Source organism: Argopecten irradians, chromosome 5 (genome assembly GCF_041381155.1).
Source record: "Argopecten irradians isolate NY chromosome 5, Ai_NY, whole genome shotgun sequence".
NCBI lineage: Eukaryota > Metazoa > Mollusca > Bivalvia > Pectinida > Pectinidae > Argopecten > Argopecten irradians.
The window spans coordinates 45164236-45183752 of record NC_091138.1 but is presented as its reverse complement, the minus strand read 5'-3'; the positions used below and the strand labels follow the sequence as shown (position 1 = coordinate 45183752).

Here is a 19517-nt window from a genome sequence, read left to right as displayed (position 1 = left end):
ACAATATTGCGTCTAAATCTTAACGTAGGTTAGGGTAGATTTCTTTAGCTTTACATGGTATGGTATATCTTGTAATGTATATACTATATTTTTAACTCTCTTCTGAACTTTCTCAATAATACCATATAGCCGGTTATTCTTATGGGAATTATATTTCCACGATTTCGCAGGACATTGTCATGATCGCGAAAAAATTATCTGCGAAATATTGAGAAATGTTTTAAACAAACTATACCCTGAAAGTCATATTGCGAAAATTTAAAACCGCTAAAATACGATTTTATCGATTTTGAGATCATTTTCTTCTTTGCCAACAGCTTCGGCGCAGTTATCCATGAGCTTTTTAATCAATTTTGTTGTACATGATTTCCCTAAACTGAATTCATTTTGGTGTTCTGTGAGGGTTTTGAACAATTCGGCGAAGGACCATGCCTGATTGGTGTTAGACTGGTTATGATCACCAATTTTAAATATGGGAGTTACATTATGGACATGGGCTATACGTATCACGGATATTTCTTTCTTCTAACACGATATATTTTCTCCATTCGTAGGTTTTAAGTGGTGGACGATCAAATAGGTCTGGCGGTTTCCCTGTATGAACATATGTAGTTCTTCTGTGTTGGTTTTTTAATGTTATGATATTGTATGACATTGCTTCAATGTTGTCAAAGTAAAAAATAACACCGTCACTTGGTTTTTATATATTTCTGTATTTCAAAATTAATGAAATTATATTACAGATAGGACTATTGATTTTTTTGTAAAATTATATCTTCTGACAACCAATATGGTTACCATACCAGCCAAAATATATGATATATAGTCACAGGTCTTTGTCGGTGGCATAATGATGCACGAAGCATGACAGAAACAAAATGTTTTTTTTTTTTGTCGTCATGGCTTTCATAACAATAAAGTTATAAGTTCTTTGTTCGTTGCTTTAATACAAACCACCATCATATAAAATAATATAATATTTAGTATAAACGTTACAGGTGTTTGTATTTGTCCGTGGCCTCGATCAACTGGTGAAGTATTCCAGCTTCCTTCGTTGAATGACCGGCGTCGGCTATCACGTGGAATTCAGCCTCGGGCCATTTCTGCAAAACAAAGAGAGACATTACTGGAGCTACAACCAGGGGATCATTTATCACAGTGTTTATTTTATGAATCTGTTGGGTACTTTGTCGTAGTAAACAAGCGAACAGCAAGTGTTGCAAGCAATAAACGTCCCCTGTCGTCAATTACATTTCTTAATCTACGGCAAGTTATTATTGCTTAATTATGCTATCATTGTATGAAGTTTGAACAAAATTCTGTTGGTGTGTTTTAAAGTTATCGTCCGGAACCTAAATTTTTGAAACAATCTATTTTTCGTAACAGTAACCTTTGTAGTTGAGCTTTTGACTCCAAATTCAATCCCAAGCTCCATTTTCCCATTCGTTACCATTGTGTGAAGTTTGATTAAAATCATCAATTCGTTCGCAAGTAATCATTTGGAAACCAAATTAGCTCATATGCTACATTATGCTACATGGTAGTTAGAGTCCATATATTATAAGCCAAGTAAAAGGACATTTTGGTCATTATATAAAAGTTTTTAGGGGAATTAAAGGCGGACGGACGACAGACAATGTCATAAACATCATTAACGTCCGAGCTTTCACTCTAGATGATCTTAAAAATACAAGAAGTCTTACTTTATGGAGCATCCAAGCTGTTTCCATTGGGCAGACAACATCATACCGTCCCTGAATTATAGTCGCTGGAATGTGTCGAATTTTCCCCACGTCTTGGAGAATTTGATCATCAGGATTGAACCATCCTCCATGCACAAAGAAATGACTTGAAAAAACAAAGTGAAAATAACATAAAAAAATATTTGTTGTTTGCATTGCAGTAACCATGCGACTCTTACGAAACAAACAAAAAATAATATAAAAAATACCATATTTTTCCATCTCATTTCAACTAAATATCAGTGTGAATTTATCTTGTCTCACCATTTAAAGACGTGATATATTTATTGATGAAAAATGTGCAAGTATATGTATAGACAACAAATAACTGACACGAAAAAACTGTTAACCCATTATAGCATGTTACTTTTGATATTTTTACCTCTCGATTCTGGCGAATTGCTGGGTCCACAGATCTCCCTCCGCCCGATTAACTAAATCCTTATCCATCAGAAGACGTGATGTGGCCATTTCCCATTTGCTCCACGCCTTTGCTGCCTTTATTCGTTTTTCCTCGTCATCACTCGTGAGATGTCTGTAGTAGGCACTCATCAAGTCTCCTCTCTCTCCCTGTATACCAACAGAAACCCTTTTCTTACACATTCTTTACTACAATTCAACATTTATAGAAGTCCCGATGGTATAGTTAAACATCTTGTCGCACAGGCGATTTAGAATAAGGAAAAAAAGATAAATAAAAAAACAGTGAAATTTCGCTTTTCTAGAAAGCGTAAATTGCATTCATTTTTAAAATAGCCAACGCGTTTTTTGTTTCATAACATCGTTGTATAAAACAATCAACAAACAATAGATATCTACAATTTCGTCAGATTTTGCATATGGCGACTGACAAAAACAATAAAATCATCAAATAAATCTTCTATTAAGATTGACATGAGACTTCGAGGTGACTGATATCTCACCAGAGAAGATTCTCAATAAATGTATAATAAAAATCTGTTATCTTAAATTATTTTCGAGGGTCAAAATTTTCACGATTTTGGCTACAAATGAGATCATAATATTTAGCTGTTGTAAAAGTTTTTTCGCGAGTTGGCAGTGTGAGTACATATATATTATGCATTCAGTTCTTGACATTTCGATCATGGATCAATTTTTCACGAACAAAGCCTTGCCATCAGAAGACGTGATGCCTTACAAAATCGCGAACATATCTTAACCGCAGAAAAACCCAGGTATACGGTAATATGATTATTTCCCTTGGATAACAACACAGTCATCGAAGGTTTCACCAGTCATGGCTTGGTCATGGTCTGATGACTTACCTCTGGTATCGGGGCCACATAGTCTTCCCACTGATCTGGGAACAGATGATTAGCTCCGTCCTGGTAAAACCATACTAACTCCCGCCTGAAATAATCATAGGGTTTATCACCAACAACTGGACCAACACAAGGAAGTGGTCGTATTGAATAAGTAGTCGTAGTAGAGAGGTGGTCACTAAGACAGGTATGTACAGACGTACCTTATTTGCTCTTGGATTCGAAGAATTTTGTTGACTTTGAAACAACTACAGTACTTTTTTGTGTAATTTCTGCGAACTATATGGATTTTATTTCTATCTTATCCTCCATCAACAACTTTTTTTCATTCTCATACCTTTCCCATTCCATCTATATCCTCCATCAACCCCTATCATTCATTCTCATACCCTTCCAATTATATCTATGTTCTCCATCAACACCTGTCATTCATTCTCAGGCCCTTTTCATTTTAACTATATACTTCATCAAACCTTGTCATTCAATCTCATACCCTCCCCATTCTATCTTTATCTTCCATCAACCCATGTCATTCATTCTCATACCCTCCCCATTCTATCTATATCGTCCATCAATTCCTGTCATTCAATCTCATACCCTCCCCATTCTATCTATATTGTCCATCAATCCCTGTCATTCATTCTCATAACCTCCCCATTCTATCTATATCGTCCATCAATTCCTGTCATCCATTCTCATACCCTCCCAATTCCATCTTTATCCTCCATCAACCCCTGTCATCCATTCTCATACCCTCCCAATTCCATCTTTATCCTCCATCAACCCCTGTCATTCATTCCCATACCCTCCCCATTCCATCTTCTTCCTCATTCATTCTCATACCCTCCCAGTTCGATCTTTATCCTCCATCAACCCCTGTCATTTATTCTCACACCCTCCCCATTCTATCTACATCCTCCATCAACCCATGTCATTCATTCTCATACCCTCCCACATCTATCTATTTCTCCATCAACCCCTGTCATCCATTCCCATACCCTCCCAGTTCCATTTTTCTCCTCCATCAACCCCTGTCAATCATTCTCATTCCCTCCCAGTTCTATCTTTATCCTCAATCAACCCCTGTCATACATTCTCATACCCTCCCCATTCTATCTTTACCCTCCATCAACCCCTGTCATTTATTCTCATACCCTCCCCATTCTATCTATATCCTCCATCAACCCCTGTCATACATTCTCATACCCTCCAAATTCCATCTTTATCCTCCATCAACCCCTGTCATTCATCTCATACCCTTCCTATTCCATCTTTATCCTCCATCAACCCCTGTCATTCATTCTCATACCCTCCCCATTCCATCTTTATCCTCCATCAACCCCTGTCATTCATTCTCATACCCTTCCTATTCCATCTATATCCTCCATCAACCCCTGTCATTCATTCTCATACCCTTCCTATTCCATCTTTATACTCCATCAACCCCTGTCATTCATCTCATACCCTTCCTATTCCATCTTTATCCTCCATCAACCCCTGTCATTCATTCTCATACCCTCCCTATTCCATCTTTATCCTCCATCAACCCCTGTCATTCATTCTCATACCCTTCCTATTCCATCTATATCCTCCATCAACCCCTGTCATTCATTCTCATACCCTTCCTATTCCATCTTTATACTCCATCAACCCCTGTCATTCATCTCATACCCTTCCTATTCCATCTTTATCCTCCATCAACCCCTGTCATTCATTCTCATACCCTCCCCATTCCATCTTTATCCTCCATCAACCCCTGTCATTCATTCTCATACCCTCCCCATTCCATCTATATCCTCCATCAACCCCTGTCATTCATTCTCATACCCTTCCTATTCCATCTTTATCCTCCATCAACCCCTGTCATTCATTCTCATACCCTTCCTATTCCATTTTTCTCCTCCATCAACCCCTGTCAATCATTCTCATTCCCTCCCAGTTCTATCTTTATCCTCAATCAACCCCTGTCATACATTCTCATACCCTCCCCATTCTATCTTTACCCTCCATCAACCCCTGTCATTTATTCTCATACCCTCCCCATTCTATCTATATCCTCCATCAACCCCTGTCATACATTCTCATACCCTCCAAATTCCATCTTTATCCTCCATCAACCCCTGTCATTCATCTCATACCCTTCCTATTCCATCTTTATCCTCCATCAACCCCTGTCATTCATTCTCATACCCTCCCCATTCCATCTTTATCCTCCATCAACCCCTGTCATTCATTCTCATACCCTTCCTATTCCATCTATATCCTCCATCAACCCCTGTCATTCATTCTCTCATACCCTTCCTATTCCATCTTTATACTCCATCAACCCCTGTCATTCATCTCATACCCTTCCTATTCCATCTTTATCCTCCATCAACCCCTGTCATTCATTCTCATACCCTTCCTATTCCATCTATATCCTCCATCAACCCCTGTCATTCATTCTCATACCCTTCCTATTCCATCTATATCCTCCATCAACCCCTGTCATTCATTCTCATACCCTTCCTATTCCATCTTTATACTCCATCAACCCCTGTCATTCATCTCATACCCTTCCTATTCCATCTTTATCCTCCATCAACCCCTGTCATTCATTCTCATACCCTCCCCATTCCATCTTTATCCTCCATCAACCCCTGTCATTCATTCTCATACCCTCCCCATTCCATCTATATCCTCCATCAACCCCCATTCAATTCCACTGTCATTCATTCTCAATACCCTTCCTATTCCATCTTTATACTCCATCAACCCCTGTCATTCATCTCATACCCTTCCTATTCCATCTTTATCCTCCATCAACCCCTGTCATTCATTCTCATACCCTCCAAATTCCATCTTTATCCTCCATCAACCCCTGTCATTCATCTCATACCCTTCCTATTCCATCTTTATACTCCATCAACCCCTGTCATTCATTCTCATACCCTCCAAATTCCATCTTTATCCTCCATCAACCCCTGTCATTCATCTCATACCCTTCCTATTCAATCTTTATACTCCATCAACCCCTGTCATTCATCTCATACCCTTTCTATTCCATCTTTGTCCTCCATCAATCCCTGTCATCCATTCTAATACCCTTTCCATTCCATCTTTATCCTCCATCAACCCAAATCATTCATTTTCATACCCTTCCCATTCCATCTATATCCTCCATCAATCCCTGTCATTCATTCTTTTACCCTTCGCAATCCATCTTTATACTCCATCAACCCCTGTCATTCATCTCATACCCTTCCTATTCCATCTTTGTCCTCCATCAACCCCTGTCATCCATTCTCATACTCTCCCAATTCCATCTTTATACTCCATCAACCCCTGTCATTCATCTCATACCCTTTCTATTCCATCTTTGTCCTCCATCAACCCCTGTCATCCATTCTCATACTCTCCCAATTCCATCTTTATACTCCATCAACCCCTGTCATTCATCTCATACCCTCCCAATTCCATCTATATCCTCCATCAACCCCTGTCATTTATACTCATACTCTCCCCATTCTATCTTTATCCTCCATCAACCCCTGTCATCCATTCTCATACCCTTTCCATTCCATCTTTATCCTCCATCAATCCCTGTCATTCATTTCATACCCTCCCCATTCCATCTTTATCCTCCATCAACCCCTGTCATTCATCTCATACCCTTCCTATTCCATCTATATCCTCCATCAACCCCTGTCATTCATTCTCATACCCTTCCTATTCCATCTTTATACTCCATCAACCCCTGTCATTCATCTCATACCCTTCCTATTCCATCTTTATCCTCCATCAACCCCTGTCATTCATTCTCATACCCTCCCCATTCCATCTTTATCCTCCATCAACCCCTGTCATTCATCTCATACCCTTCCTATTCCATCTTTATCCTCCATCAACCCCTGTCATTCATTCTCATACCCTTCCTATTCCATCTTTATCCTCCATCAACCCCTGTCATTCATCTCATACCCTTCCTATTCCATCTTTATCCTCCATCAACCCCTGTCATACATTCTCATACCCTCCAAATTCCATCTTTATCCTCCATCAACCCCTGTCATTCATACTCATACCCTCCCTATTCCATCTTTATCCTCCATCAACCCCTGTCATTCATTCTCATACCCTCCCTATTCCATCTTTATCCTCCATCAACCCCTGTCATTCATTCTCATACCCTCCCTATTCCATCTTTATCCTCCATCAACCCCTGTCATTCATTCTCATACCCTCCCCATTCCATCTTTATCCTCCATCAACCCCTATCATTCATACTCATACCCTCCCCATTCCATCTTTATCCTCCATCAACCCCTGTCATTCATTCTCATACCCTCCCCATTCCATCTATACCCTCCATCAACCCCTATCATTCATTCTCATACCCTTCCAATTCTATCTATATCCTCCATCAACCCCTGTCATTCATTCTCATACCCTTTCCATTCCATCTTTATCCTCCATCAACCCCTGTCATTCATTCTCATACCCTGTCATTCATTCTCATACCCTCCCCATTCCATCTTTATCCTCCATCAACCCCTGTCATTCATTCTCATACCCTCCCCATTCCATCTTGATCCTCCATCAACCCATGTCATTCATTCTCATACCCTCCCTGTTCCATCTATATCCTCCATCAACCCCTGTTATTCATTCTCATACCCTCCCCATTTGATATTTATCCTCCATCAACCCATGTCATTCATTCTCATACCCTCCCTGTTCCATCTTTATCCTCCATCAACCCCTGTTATTCATTCTCATACCCTCCCTGTTCCATCTATATCCTCCATCAACCCAGTCATCCATTCTCATACCCTCCCCATTCCATCTATACCCTCCATCAACCCAGTCATCCATTCTCATACCCTCCCCATTCCATCTATACCCTCCATCAACCCATGTCATTCATTCTCATACCCTCCCTATTCCATCTTTATCCTCCATCAACCCCTGTCATTCATTCTCATACCCTCCCTATTCCATCTATACCCTCCATCAACCCATGTCATTCATTCTCATACCCTCCCTGTTCCATCTATATCCTCCATCAACCCCTGTTATTCATTCTCATACCCTCCCCATTTGATATTTATCCTCCATCAACCCAGTCATCCATTCTCATACCTTCCCCATTCCATCTATACCCTCTATCAACCCCTGTCATCCAGTCTAATACCCTCCCCATTCCATCTATACCCTCCATCAACCCCTGTCATCCATTCTCATACCCTCCCCATTCCATCTATACCCTCCATCAACCCCTGTCATCCAGTCTCATACCCTCCCCATTCCATCTATACCCTCCATCAACATCTGTCATTCAATCTAATACTCTTTCCATTCCATCTAAATAATCCATTAACTTCTGTCATTCAACAATGGCATTTGAATGTTCATAAATCAGACAAGAAGTGATTAAGACCTCAACCCTCACCTCTCTTAAATTTCTCACACGATATGTATCGATATGAAAAATGTCAAAAGTATTCCATAAATAGGGTCCTTCTCAGATAAAATGTATTCCACTTATTATATATGTATATATAATTATGAAATTGAAATGGCATTTCAGAAAAAAAATGTTGGGTCCTTTTATTTTCTTTGCTTAAAAAGGATATGAGGATAGCTTAAATGCAAACCCTGAAAACATAATTCTAAAACCTGCAATATAACGTCTGGTTATGTGAGGACATGCATTTACACCTAGTCATACCTTCGTAAGTGAAATATCCCTCTAAGTACTAGAGCTTTGACTTGGTCCGGATGTGTCTCGGCATACACTAGACTTAGTGTTGACCCCCAGCTTCCTCCGAACACTACCCATTTGTCTATCCCGAGGTGTTTCCTCAGACGTTCCATATCCTCCACCAAGTCCCAGGTAGTATTTTCCTGATAGAATACAAGAAGAACAAATGTGAACATTAATGATTCACTGTAATTAGCATCCCTCCCAATATATGCGTCCATCTGCATTTCTTTAGAAAGAGATCAAAGTTATATACACCCCCTCCATCCAAAGGATTTAATTATGTTTTACAACTGTGTAATGCTTATGACATTTGCATTGTATCCATTCAATTTAATTTTAAAATAGCTCCATGAAACCTTCTGTGAAACTAAATATCAGTCAAGTGCCCCACAGATATTACACAAATATGCAATTGCACAAAAATATTTAAATGTAGGTATGGGCATGAGACACAGTTGTGACATAGGTTACATTTTTTTGTTCCTCAATTTACTACTTCAAAATACGTACTTCTGCGGACTGATGTCTCTGGGGGGAATAGCTATGCTTTTCAGCATCTCACTGTTTTCCTTCTCCCAAACTTACCCTCAGTTCTGCCGGAGGTGTAGATTTCCCAGCACCTCTCTGATCAAACAGGATGATTCTGTATGCCTCTGGGTCAAAGTATCTCCTATCCCTAGCAGATGTCCCTCCTCCCGGGCCGCCATGTCTGTTGATGAATTGTGATATATTAATCATATATACCTTGTATATATGTACATTTTGTAGAGTACTACAGTATCTAAAATAAATGTAAATTAACTATATACTGTAATCATTATATGATTTATAAACTACCTAGTAACTATACATGTATTGTAATATGTATCATACATATGTACCAAGGTGTATATGTACATTTTGTAAAATACTATCTAAATTAAATGTATATTCTATATTGTAACCATTATATGATTTAACTTTTATATCAGATTAAATTAATAAAAAAAAAATGCATCATGTATGATGGGTATTAATTGGTCTATATTTACATATCTTTCATTCAAAATGACAATCAATACATAAAAAAAAAAAAAATATTAAAACATCTTACATGTTACATACAATGTTTTACATGTACATTGTATTTTCATTTTCAGTTTAATCAAGCTTAATTAATACTATCTTCGGAGACCCACGGGTGATGGCACTTCACTAAGTGTAGCGTAGCGTAGTGCGATCACCTTTAGGTCTTCGACGATGGCTTAATAATATATACAGGTAATACAAAAAATTATTTGTTGAGCTAAATAGCCACATATATGTATATATATATTATATACTAAGGGTCAAAGAAGTAATATCAACAGGATTTTCCAGATGACACGGGACAAAATCAAACGTAAGTCTGTTGGATACAAATTATTTCAAATGGTAAATATGGGACAAGGAAGTAATTCCAACCGTGTGGACAAAACGGTTTTTGTTTTGTCCACACGGTTGGAATTACATAATGTACTTCCTTGTGTCATATATTATATATTATATATACATGTATGTAGCACGCAAACAGTTATTTCAAGTTCTATATAAAGTATATATTTTCTATAATATATTGCATAGATCTACATTTTAAGCATAGGCCTATGCGTATATACATAGTATCTAAATTAAATATGATGTCATCAAAATTAAAAATAAACATGGTGACATTATGAGGTGTATCCCATATTATCCTAAATACATACAATTTATATATCATGTGTGTAATTTTTGTATTCCTGAGATTTTTTTGCCACGACGAAATCAACAAGAGAAATACATACCAATGATTTCTCGTTTTATGGTCCTAATTATAATATTATATTTGAAAGTGAAAGTAGAAAGGAAACGAGTTAGGCTACTTACACAAATATCACTGGCTTCCCGTCGGTGTTCCCGCTTTGTTCATAATATATCTCGTGGATTTCTGAAACTCTCAGTTTTCCAGAATCAAATGGTTCTATCTCCGGAAACAAATCCCTCTTTTTTGACATCTTGTCGTTGGCGTGAAGTTGGATGTGTCTGCTATAAACAACAGCTGGTGCTCGCCGGCAGGAGGTCAAAGGTTGGGGAGTTCGATGACTTGCCAAAGTCCAAGCTACATTAGTTCTTCTAAAACGACAGGAAATTCGACACACATGTCTGAAAGAATTGAACGAAAACATAAAGCTGTGGCGCTCTTGTTTTCACAAATTATTGATGCATTACATTTTCTAATTGGAGGGTATAGTGGAATCGGGAATGATCGGGAAGAACCGGACAGGATATAGGAGCATCTATCAGAGTTACTTCCCTTCGAACTCGTTTCAACACTACATGATATAAATAAAATATAAATAAAAAAAAAACCCATTCCAATCAAATACAAATTACACGTATTTCTTTTTATCTTTTATTTAGTATTTTTAACTGTACATGTACAATAAAAGTATATTTTTTGTTTTATTGTAAGCATACCAGAAACAAACATTTGTAAATACATATATATATGTAGATATGTTTCTGAGCATACATAACAACAAAAACATATTTTAGTATTATATTATTTTACATGTGTTTAATATAAATGACTATAATTCATCAATTTTCTTCAAAATCATTGCAGTAATTACATGTATATTGTCGGAATTCACAGTTTTTAGATATGAATTAATTAATTTCAAAATGCAAGCATGCGTTACAGAATATTCACACCAAGATATTTTGATAGTGTGATGTACACGTGTCAATTTTAAAATAATTGAATTGAGTGAAATGTAGCATAAGTCATAATATCGACGTTGTTGATCTGCAAGTCGGAGTCTAGAGATTCGAGCTCCCGATATAATTTCCGCTTGGTAAGGGAAAAGACCATGGATCTACAATGTATGTATAATGTACAAATGTACCATCGACTTCACTGAGTTGGTGTCGTTAGTCATAGATTTGATAAACGGGATAGGAGATGAAGTTTGTCGGATCTCGAAGTCTAGTGACTCTATAGTCTTATAGTAGTTGGGGAAAAGATAGGGTTGCAAGCTAGGAATTTTCCTGATAATGACATAGCTTTTAGGCTTAATGGTGTTAAAAAGTTGTAACTTTTTCCTATTAGTAAGTGTAATGTATAATGAAGATCTACTGGCAAAATGTGGTACAAGTAAACTTGTTATTATTCTTGCAATTTATTGTCAAGTTTTTTTTCTAAAATTTTCTGCGTCACTTCCATCCATCCAAAACTTCAATAGTATTTAGATAACGGCAACATCTATGTCATATCAATTTTAATACATGTAGGCATGAATTAAGATTTGATACTTTATGCTCATTCTTATGAGTGGAAAATAAGGATGGAAGAAGAAAGACAAAGAATAATATATAACTCGATCTATTATATACGTGCAATTCTACCTGTTACTACATGTATGTAGTGAGCCGCCGGTGATCCTATAAGCGGATTAATTGTAATTCGCCTCCTCGATATTTCTACTTACTTATACGTGTATATACCAGTATAAAGAGTTATCTACCACGTTCTTACACAAAAATAAAATAAAAAGAAAGAAATCATGTATATTTTACATAAGCTGAAAAAAAATCTTAATGATTTATGAACGTTCATAAATCTAAACGATGCATTCTATTAAAACGGTTATTATTAAATATTAAGATCGACGGTTTCTGTTATAAAATCATATAAAAAAACAACTGAAATCGTGCTTATTTTCAAACACATGTGCTCAAATGCATATTTTTTAACTTGCATTGTCAGCTTGAAAGAATATGAACTGATTATATAATCCTTTCCTTTCTTTGGTTGTCTCCTGTTCAGGTGAGGCTTCTTGTAAATATTGTACATGATCGTTTTTCTTTTGTCGTCACCATTAGATGGGTATATGTATATAGTAAATAAACAGATTCGGATAAACAGATACAACATCCAAAAGATGTAGGGAAACAAAACTGATAAACCTGAATGTAATTAAATAAGAATGACACTTTATTCATCCTCGATACTCCAGGGGCTACTTTCACTCTCGTTACACCCATCCCTGGACCATCTTATCTGAAGGCAGTTCAGGAGAACAAAACTGACAAATCATATGCATGCAGAGATTTCCTTTGAAGTTAAATCAACACAATCAACCACACGTAGTATACCGTAGTATTTGATTATTTCGGTGTACATCAAAGGACCATTTCGGCCCATTTGGTGTGAAACACAGATCCTTCAGTTGTGCTATGGCATAGTCTAGGGGTGAATATGACGACAGAGATAGTAACCCCTGGAGTACCCCTACTGTATATATGTATAGAAATTTACACGAAGATCTTCTTGAGAAAGTGACCTGTTCGAAAATTATCTACGTAATTTATTGCTTTTACTCATCCATTGACTTCTGGATACGCTCACAGGAGTGAGAGAGAGAGAGACTACAATTCCACGCATATCTGATATCATTTTCAAGGTTAGTGCTTGGTTGAGAATGTTTGAATGCGTGGTATAAAAAAGTAAGGTGACTTTATTCGTCGGCTTTCACAAAAGGTGTGCAGGATAGGTTTCCGCTGTTTGTCGCTGGTCTCTTCTGCTGTCGCTCTACCAACGGCACCTTTCTCCTGCTTGGGAGCTACTCTGTAGCTAATCTGCATTATTTGTCAAAAGAAGGTAATATATAAGAAGCTTTATGAGGACAGTTGGATCAATTGAAGCTGAAATCCATGAAAGCGATAACCTAGATTTGTTCTTTAAACTGTTTGTTAATTAAAAAATGAGATGTATGATTGCAGGCTTTCTGAAGATGAAATCTGTTATGTTACATACGACTCGGAGACTGTTTACTCTAGCTCTACAAGTTTTAATCTGAATCAATCTACAGTATTGTTCTAGATACATTCACACGGTTCCCATCATCATAAACATGACACCAGGGTCATAGGGTAACACCTGGGTAGTTGATCTAGCAGGCGGTGCCTCGCTGGACCTAATTGGATAGATAACGAACCACACACTTAATATATTTATGTGTCACTCATTGATAACACCACATCTCCCCTTCTCAAGTCACTGAGAATTTGATCTGATTCAGTAATATGTATTTAATGATCAGAAGTGTTTACAGAGTCAGTTTGTTTGGAGGTTTTGAGATTCTCCCCGATCTTGTGTGTGTCTTATCATATCCTCGCTCCTCATCCAATCCTATGACTGGATTTGATTCAGGCACGCGTACACATTCCTGTGGAGGGGCTGTCTCAGAAACATCTGGGTGTTCTTGCACTACAGGCTTTGGAGGGATATACTGTAAATTTCTCTTATTTCTCCTTAAATCACCATCTCTCGTAGCGATTATATACGAACGCGGATTTCCGCTTTCCCTTTTCACATGTCCCGTAGTTTTGCTATCTTTTACCCAAACACGGTCATTTGGGTTATAATTTCTAAGCTCGCGTGCCCTATGTCTTCTGTCAAAATAGGACTTTTGTTTTTGTTTTCCGGCTTTTTCGAAGTTTCTGAGTTTCCGCTCGTTTGCAAGTTTTGGCTTTAGCATTTTTGGAGCGACTGGTACTCGCGTTTGGAGTTTTCTACTCATTAATAATTCGGCCGGACTGAATCCGTTGTGTAGCGGAGTTGATCTGTATGTTAACAGAGCTATATACGGATCGCTTGCTTTCTTAAGCATCTTTTTCACAGTTTGCACAGCTCTTTCTGCCATCCCATTACTTTGTGGATATCTAGGGCTACTTGTTGTATGGTAAAATCCATACTCTCTTGAAAACTGTTTGAATTTGGCAGAGGAGTACTGTGGACCGTTGTCCGATACTAACACTTCAGGTATCCCGTGTCTAGCAAAAATAGAACGGAGATGGTTAATGACAGTGTTTGAATCGGTTCCGTACAATTTTGCTATCTCTATATAGCGCGAGTAATAATCTACAACCAATAGATACGTTTGACCGTTTAAGTAAACAAGTCTGTAGCAAGTCTTTGCCACGGACGTGCAGGATATTCCGTCGGAATCATTGGTTCGACCTGCTCATTTGTAATTTCAATACACCTTTGACATGATTTAACAACTTGTTCCAGTTGTTTGCTGAGTCCCATCCACCAAATGGATGATTTTGCTCGCTCTCTACATTTTACAATGCCTTGATGCCCATCGTGAATTTTATCAAGCATTTCTTTTTGTAAGTTTTCTGGAATTACTAACCTATTGTCTTTAAGCAATAAATCATGTTGTATTGTAAACTCGCCTCTGTGAGTCCAATACGGTTTCATAGTCTCATCTAGAGCAGATTTTTCTGGCCAGCCCTGCTTACAATAAGTCAGGAGTTTTTCACAAACTTTGTCATTCTTATATTCTGAATATATTTGTTCCAGACGACCTTTTGAAGCTGGAAAGCTTTCTATCACCTGGTCTACAAAGGCCATAACTTCCTCTTGAAGTTCAATATCGTGCTCTGAGGGTTTGTTTACCGGAGATCTCGATAGTGTGTCTGCGGTACAAAGGCTTTTACCCGCGACATGGCCTATTGAGAATTTAAATCTCATTAAGCGCATTTTGAATCTCTGAATTCTCGGCGGCAATTCTGATAGGTCTTTTGTGCCTAACAACGGTACCAACGGTTTGTGGTCGGTTTCAACCTCAAATTTCTTTCCAATGAGGTAGCATTGAAATTTTTCGCAAGCCCACGTTATGCCTAACGCTTCCTTTTCTATTTGAGCATACCGTTTTTCAGTTTCGGTCATCGATCGAGACGCGTATGCTACGGGTTTGAGTGCTTGCCCGTGTTTTTGTCGCAGCACAGCGCCTAGTCCAAATGATGAAGCATCAGCTGACAGTACTATGTCTTTATTTGGATCATAGTGAGCTAAAGTGGGTGAGCTTGTCAGTTCATGTTTTATTTCGGCTAAACATTTTTCCTGAGATGCACCCCATAGCCATGCTCTGTCTTTTTTTAACAGTGCTCTAAGAGGTTCTGTTTTGTTTGCCAAATTTGGTGAGAATTTGCTTAGCTGATTTATCATACCAAGCAATCTGCGCACATCAGACACATTTTCTGGTGTGTTCATTTTCACAATAGCCTCAGCCTTTTCAGGATCAACTCTACATCCATCAGCATCTATAATCTGACCGAGGAACTTAACTCTCGGTTTTGCGAACTCGCATTTCTTGTTTAACGTTATGCCCGTTTTTTCTAGCAGTTTCAAAACCTTTTCTAACCGCTTGTCATGCTCTTTTAGGGTTGGAGCATATATGAGTATGTCGTCCATATGACAAAGGACGCCCTTATTCCCCTGTAGCATTTCTGACATTCTCTTTTGGAAAAATTCAGATGCTGAACTTATCCCGAAAGGTAGGCGATTGAAACTGAATCTGCCGAATGGTGTTATAAATGTTGTTAATGGACGTGATTCTGGTGCTAGCTTTATCTGCCAAAACCCTGAGTTTGCATCTAGTTTAGAAAAAATCTTGGCTCCTGACAATTGACCCAACGATTCTTCTACCGACGGTAACGGATGATTTTCGCGCTTGACTGAATCATTTAATTTGGTCAAATCAACACAAATGCGTATCTCTCCATTTGGTTTTGGTACAACAACCATACCCGCGCACCATTCGGTTGGTTCGTCAACTTTTGAAATGACCCCTAGTTTTTCCATTCTTTCTAACTCATTTTTGACTTTTGTCATCAAGGGTATCGGTACCCTGCGCGGAACGGATAGAGAGTAAGGCTGAGCGTTACTGTCTAACTTAATTTTGTATTCCCATTCTGTTTTGCCAAGACCAGTGAAAAGTTTGGGAAATTCCGCGCGGTATATCGTGTCATCATTCGCGGTTGTCGCGTTTGGTGATTTTTTTGTGAACAATAGATATATTTACCTTTTCTATTATCCCGAGTGCCTGTATTGCTGGTCTGCCCAGAAGTGCCTGTGATAGTCCTTTGACTACGAAAATTTCCTCAACACTTATCTTATCCCTAGATTCTATTTCACAATGAAATTTGCCTAAAACACATAATTTTGAATTTCCTGGTCCATGTAAGTTTTTCGTGGACTTTGACAGTTTCACATTGTACATCTTCTGGTGTTCTCTCTCCGATATGACTGTGACGTCAGCTCCTGTGTCAATTTTAAATGGAATGTCCACGTTTTTTATTTTAATGTTCGTGATCCATGGGTGACTCTTTTCTTTGTTCACTGCTCCTAGGAAATCCTGGTCTTCATTTCTGCTATTGATGTTTCCCAGCGTTGATTTGGTCAAACAACATTTTGCAAAGTGTCCCGTTTTCTCACACTTAAAACATTTCGCATCCCGTGCTGGACATTTATCTCTGCCGTGAGATTTAAAACTGCCGCATCGTTTGCAACCCGTTGTCCGCTTGGCTGGGAAATGTTGCTGTTTTGCGTATGTCTGGTTCTTTGTTTTTGGTCGGACATTCTTTTGCTTCACTCTGTTCACAGTATTTTCTGTGGTTTCCTGGCTGGTGTTCTCTGTCCCCCTTACAATGGCTTGTTGTCTTCTTACAGCTTCGCTTTGTCTTGCATAGATAACAGCCTTTTCTAGTGTTAGTTTTGCGTCTAACTGCATTTTTTCTGAGACTTTATGGTCCCGAACTCCGACAACAATACGGTCTCGTATCATTTCGTCATGCAGTGCACCAAAGTTGCAATGATCTGCGAGAACATGAAGGGCAGTGACGAAACTGTCTACTGTTTCTCCTTCCTCCTGTTTTCTGAGGTTAAACTTGGAGCGTTCAAATATGATATTTCTTTTGGGAATGAAATATTCGTTGAATTTCTCAACCACATTCTTCCATTTCTTTCTGTTGGCTTCCGTTAGGCTAAATGATGTGAAAATATCATCTGCCTCACTTCCCATTGAGTATATCAGAGTGCTGATTTGAATCGCCTCATCCTTCTCAGCTAATCCTGAAGCTTGGCGAAATCGCTCAAATCTCTGAAACCATTTTTCCCAGTTTTCAGGTTTCGAGAAGTCCAACTTGTCCGGATTAGTAAATTGGAAGGAAGCCATTGTGTCAATATAACTGCAACAGTTTTGCACGTTAGGTTTTCATTAGTGGTTTTTCTTAGTTCACCGCTGCCACCATGTTATGTTACATACGACTCGGAGACTGTTTACTCTAGCTCTACAAGTTTTAATCTGAATCAATCTACAGTATTGTTCTAGATACATTCACACGGTTCCCATCATCATAAACATGACACCAGGGTCATAGGGTAACACCTGGGTAGTTGATCTAGCAGGCGGTGCCTCGCTGGACCTAATTGGATAGATAACGAACCACACACTTAATATATTTATGTGTCACTCATTGATAACACCACAAAATCCTAGTGCTGTATTAAAGAAAATATTGAACTTTGCCAGACGACCTCGTGCATGTCAAACTGAACATTTCCTATTCCAAGAAGTAACTTAACAATACAAGACAACTTATCCTATACTGCAATGACAAATGAACATACAGAACTTTTCCCTTTATTGTCCGATAGTTGTAATCCAATATTCAATGAGTGTCACTTTGTTTTGGCCTTGTTAAGAATGTTCACATAAAAGAAAATGGCGGTATGGATGTCATGTGTTGCTACGTTACTTGCATTTCAAGGTTTATCGCCCCAACAGAAGGTGATTTGCTTCCCAGTATTACTGTTTTATGGTAGTTACGAATGTCTGATTGACGTAAAACGTCTATGACACACATTTCATGATCTGATTTGGGTCACATATCCCCATAGATAATGCCTTATTTCCTACAGAAATTATACGTCTCAGACTAGCTTAGAACATCAGATCGTCAGCTTACCCAGGCGATGAGACCAACAACAAGTAAATTTCCTACCTAGAAATTGATATATAGGTTTGTTTTATTTTGTACTTGCTTTGGTTTATTAGATTTTCCGTCCTATTAGGGATATACTTACAATAAGCGATTGACGTATTTGCATACGGACATGTACAGGTATTGGAAGGGGAGCGACCATTATTCTTAAAATATTTCATATTTTCTATTTTCGTGTTTTGAATATTGAATTTAAAATAAGCTCATACTATCGTAATTTGCATGCTAGAGGTGCAATACTATTTAGCGTGTCAATAAACATATCATGATCTCTGGAAGACTACCCGCTCAATCGAATACGCACGATCATTGCGTGACTGCCGTGTATATTGTACCTGTGTCACAGTGTGTTCTGTGTGATACCTGGGTAACGGGTAGAATTATACGGTTAACTCTATAGTTTGTTTCATTGATCAACGATTGATTTATATTATGAGATCATAAGATGACAGAATTACAATGTGATATATCACATATCTAATAGACGCAAAATAGAAAATATGGAATGCTTTACGAAAAATGGTAGGTCCCCTTTCAATACGTATCTGTATACGTTTACCGCTTATTTTAAGTATCCCTTTCACAAATGTGCCTGATTACAACCATGATCATTTGAGAACGTGTGTGCAATGTCTTTCCATGTGTGACTGTTTGTATGTGAAGGCTGCATTACATTGAATCTTTTTAATAGTGCTTGATGTGTTCCACCGATGACAACGAGCAAGCACATGTACACTTCATCCAGTCACAATGTTCTCACAACGGGCAAACCGATCGTCCCAATCCCAATATGTTGAACCCTAAGCAGGAGCAGAAACTACCACTTTTAAAAATCGATGGTGCCTCGACCCGAACCTAGAGCCTTCGTCACAGAGCCGAACGCTCGAC

The 19517-nt window shown here is 38.3% G+C and overlaps 2 protein-coding genes across 2 annotated transcripts; both read right to left on the bottom strand.

The window, feature by feature from the left end:
* Positions 1-693: 693 nt before the first annotated feature.
* Positions 694-11009, bottom strand: LOC138324003 (probable proline iminopeptidase). Its single transcript, XM_069268977.1, has 7 exons — positions 10659-11009; positions 9357-9480; positions 8736-8911; positions 3029-3113; positions 2125-2312; positions 1704-1848; positions 694-1103 (listed from the first exon to the last, which is right to left on the bottom strand). Exons 1-7 carry the CDS (start codon positions 10955-10957, stop codon positions 993-995), a joined length of 1128 nt encoding a protein of 375 aa, XP_069125078.1. The 5' UTR covers positions 10958-11009; the 3' UTR covers positions 694-992.
* A 5585-nt stretch (positions 11010-16594) lies between these two features.
* Positions 16595-17800, bottom strand: LOC138324453 (uncharacterized). The gene has a single exon (XM_069269518.1). It carries the CDS (start codon positions 17798-17800, stop codon positions 16595-16597), a length of 1206 nt encoding a protein of 401 aa, XP_069125619.1.
* Between the last annotated feature and the right edge of the window lie 1717 nt (positions 17801-19517).

Excerpts from the sequence above, each read along its gene's own strand:
- LOC138324003 (XM_069268977.1), bottom strand. The coding sequence starts at position 10,957 with ATGTTTTCGTTCAATTCTTTCAGACATGTGTGTCGAATTTCCTGTCGT. Across the intron at positions 8,912-9,356 it reads CACCTCCGGCAGAACTGAGG|GAAAATACTACCTGGGACTT; the intron begins GTAAGTTTGGGA and ends GTATTCTATCAG. Across the intron at positions 1,104-1,703 it reads CAGCTTGGATGCTCCATAAA|AAATGGCCCGAGGCTGAATT; the intron begins GTAAGACTTCTT and ends TTTGTTTTGCAG.
- LOC138324453 (XM_069269518.1), bottom strand. The coding sequence starts at position 17,800 with ATGGCTTCCTTCCAATTTACTAATCCGGACAAGTTGGACTTCTCGAAA.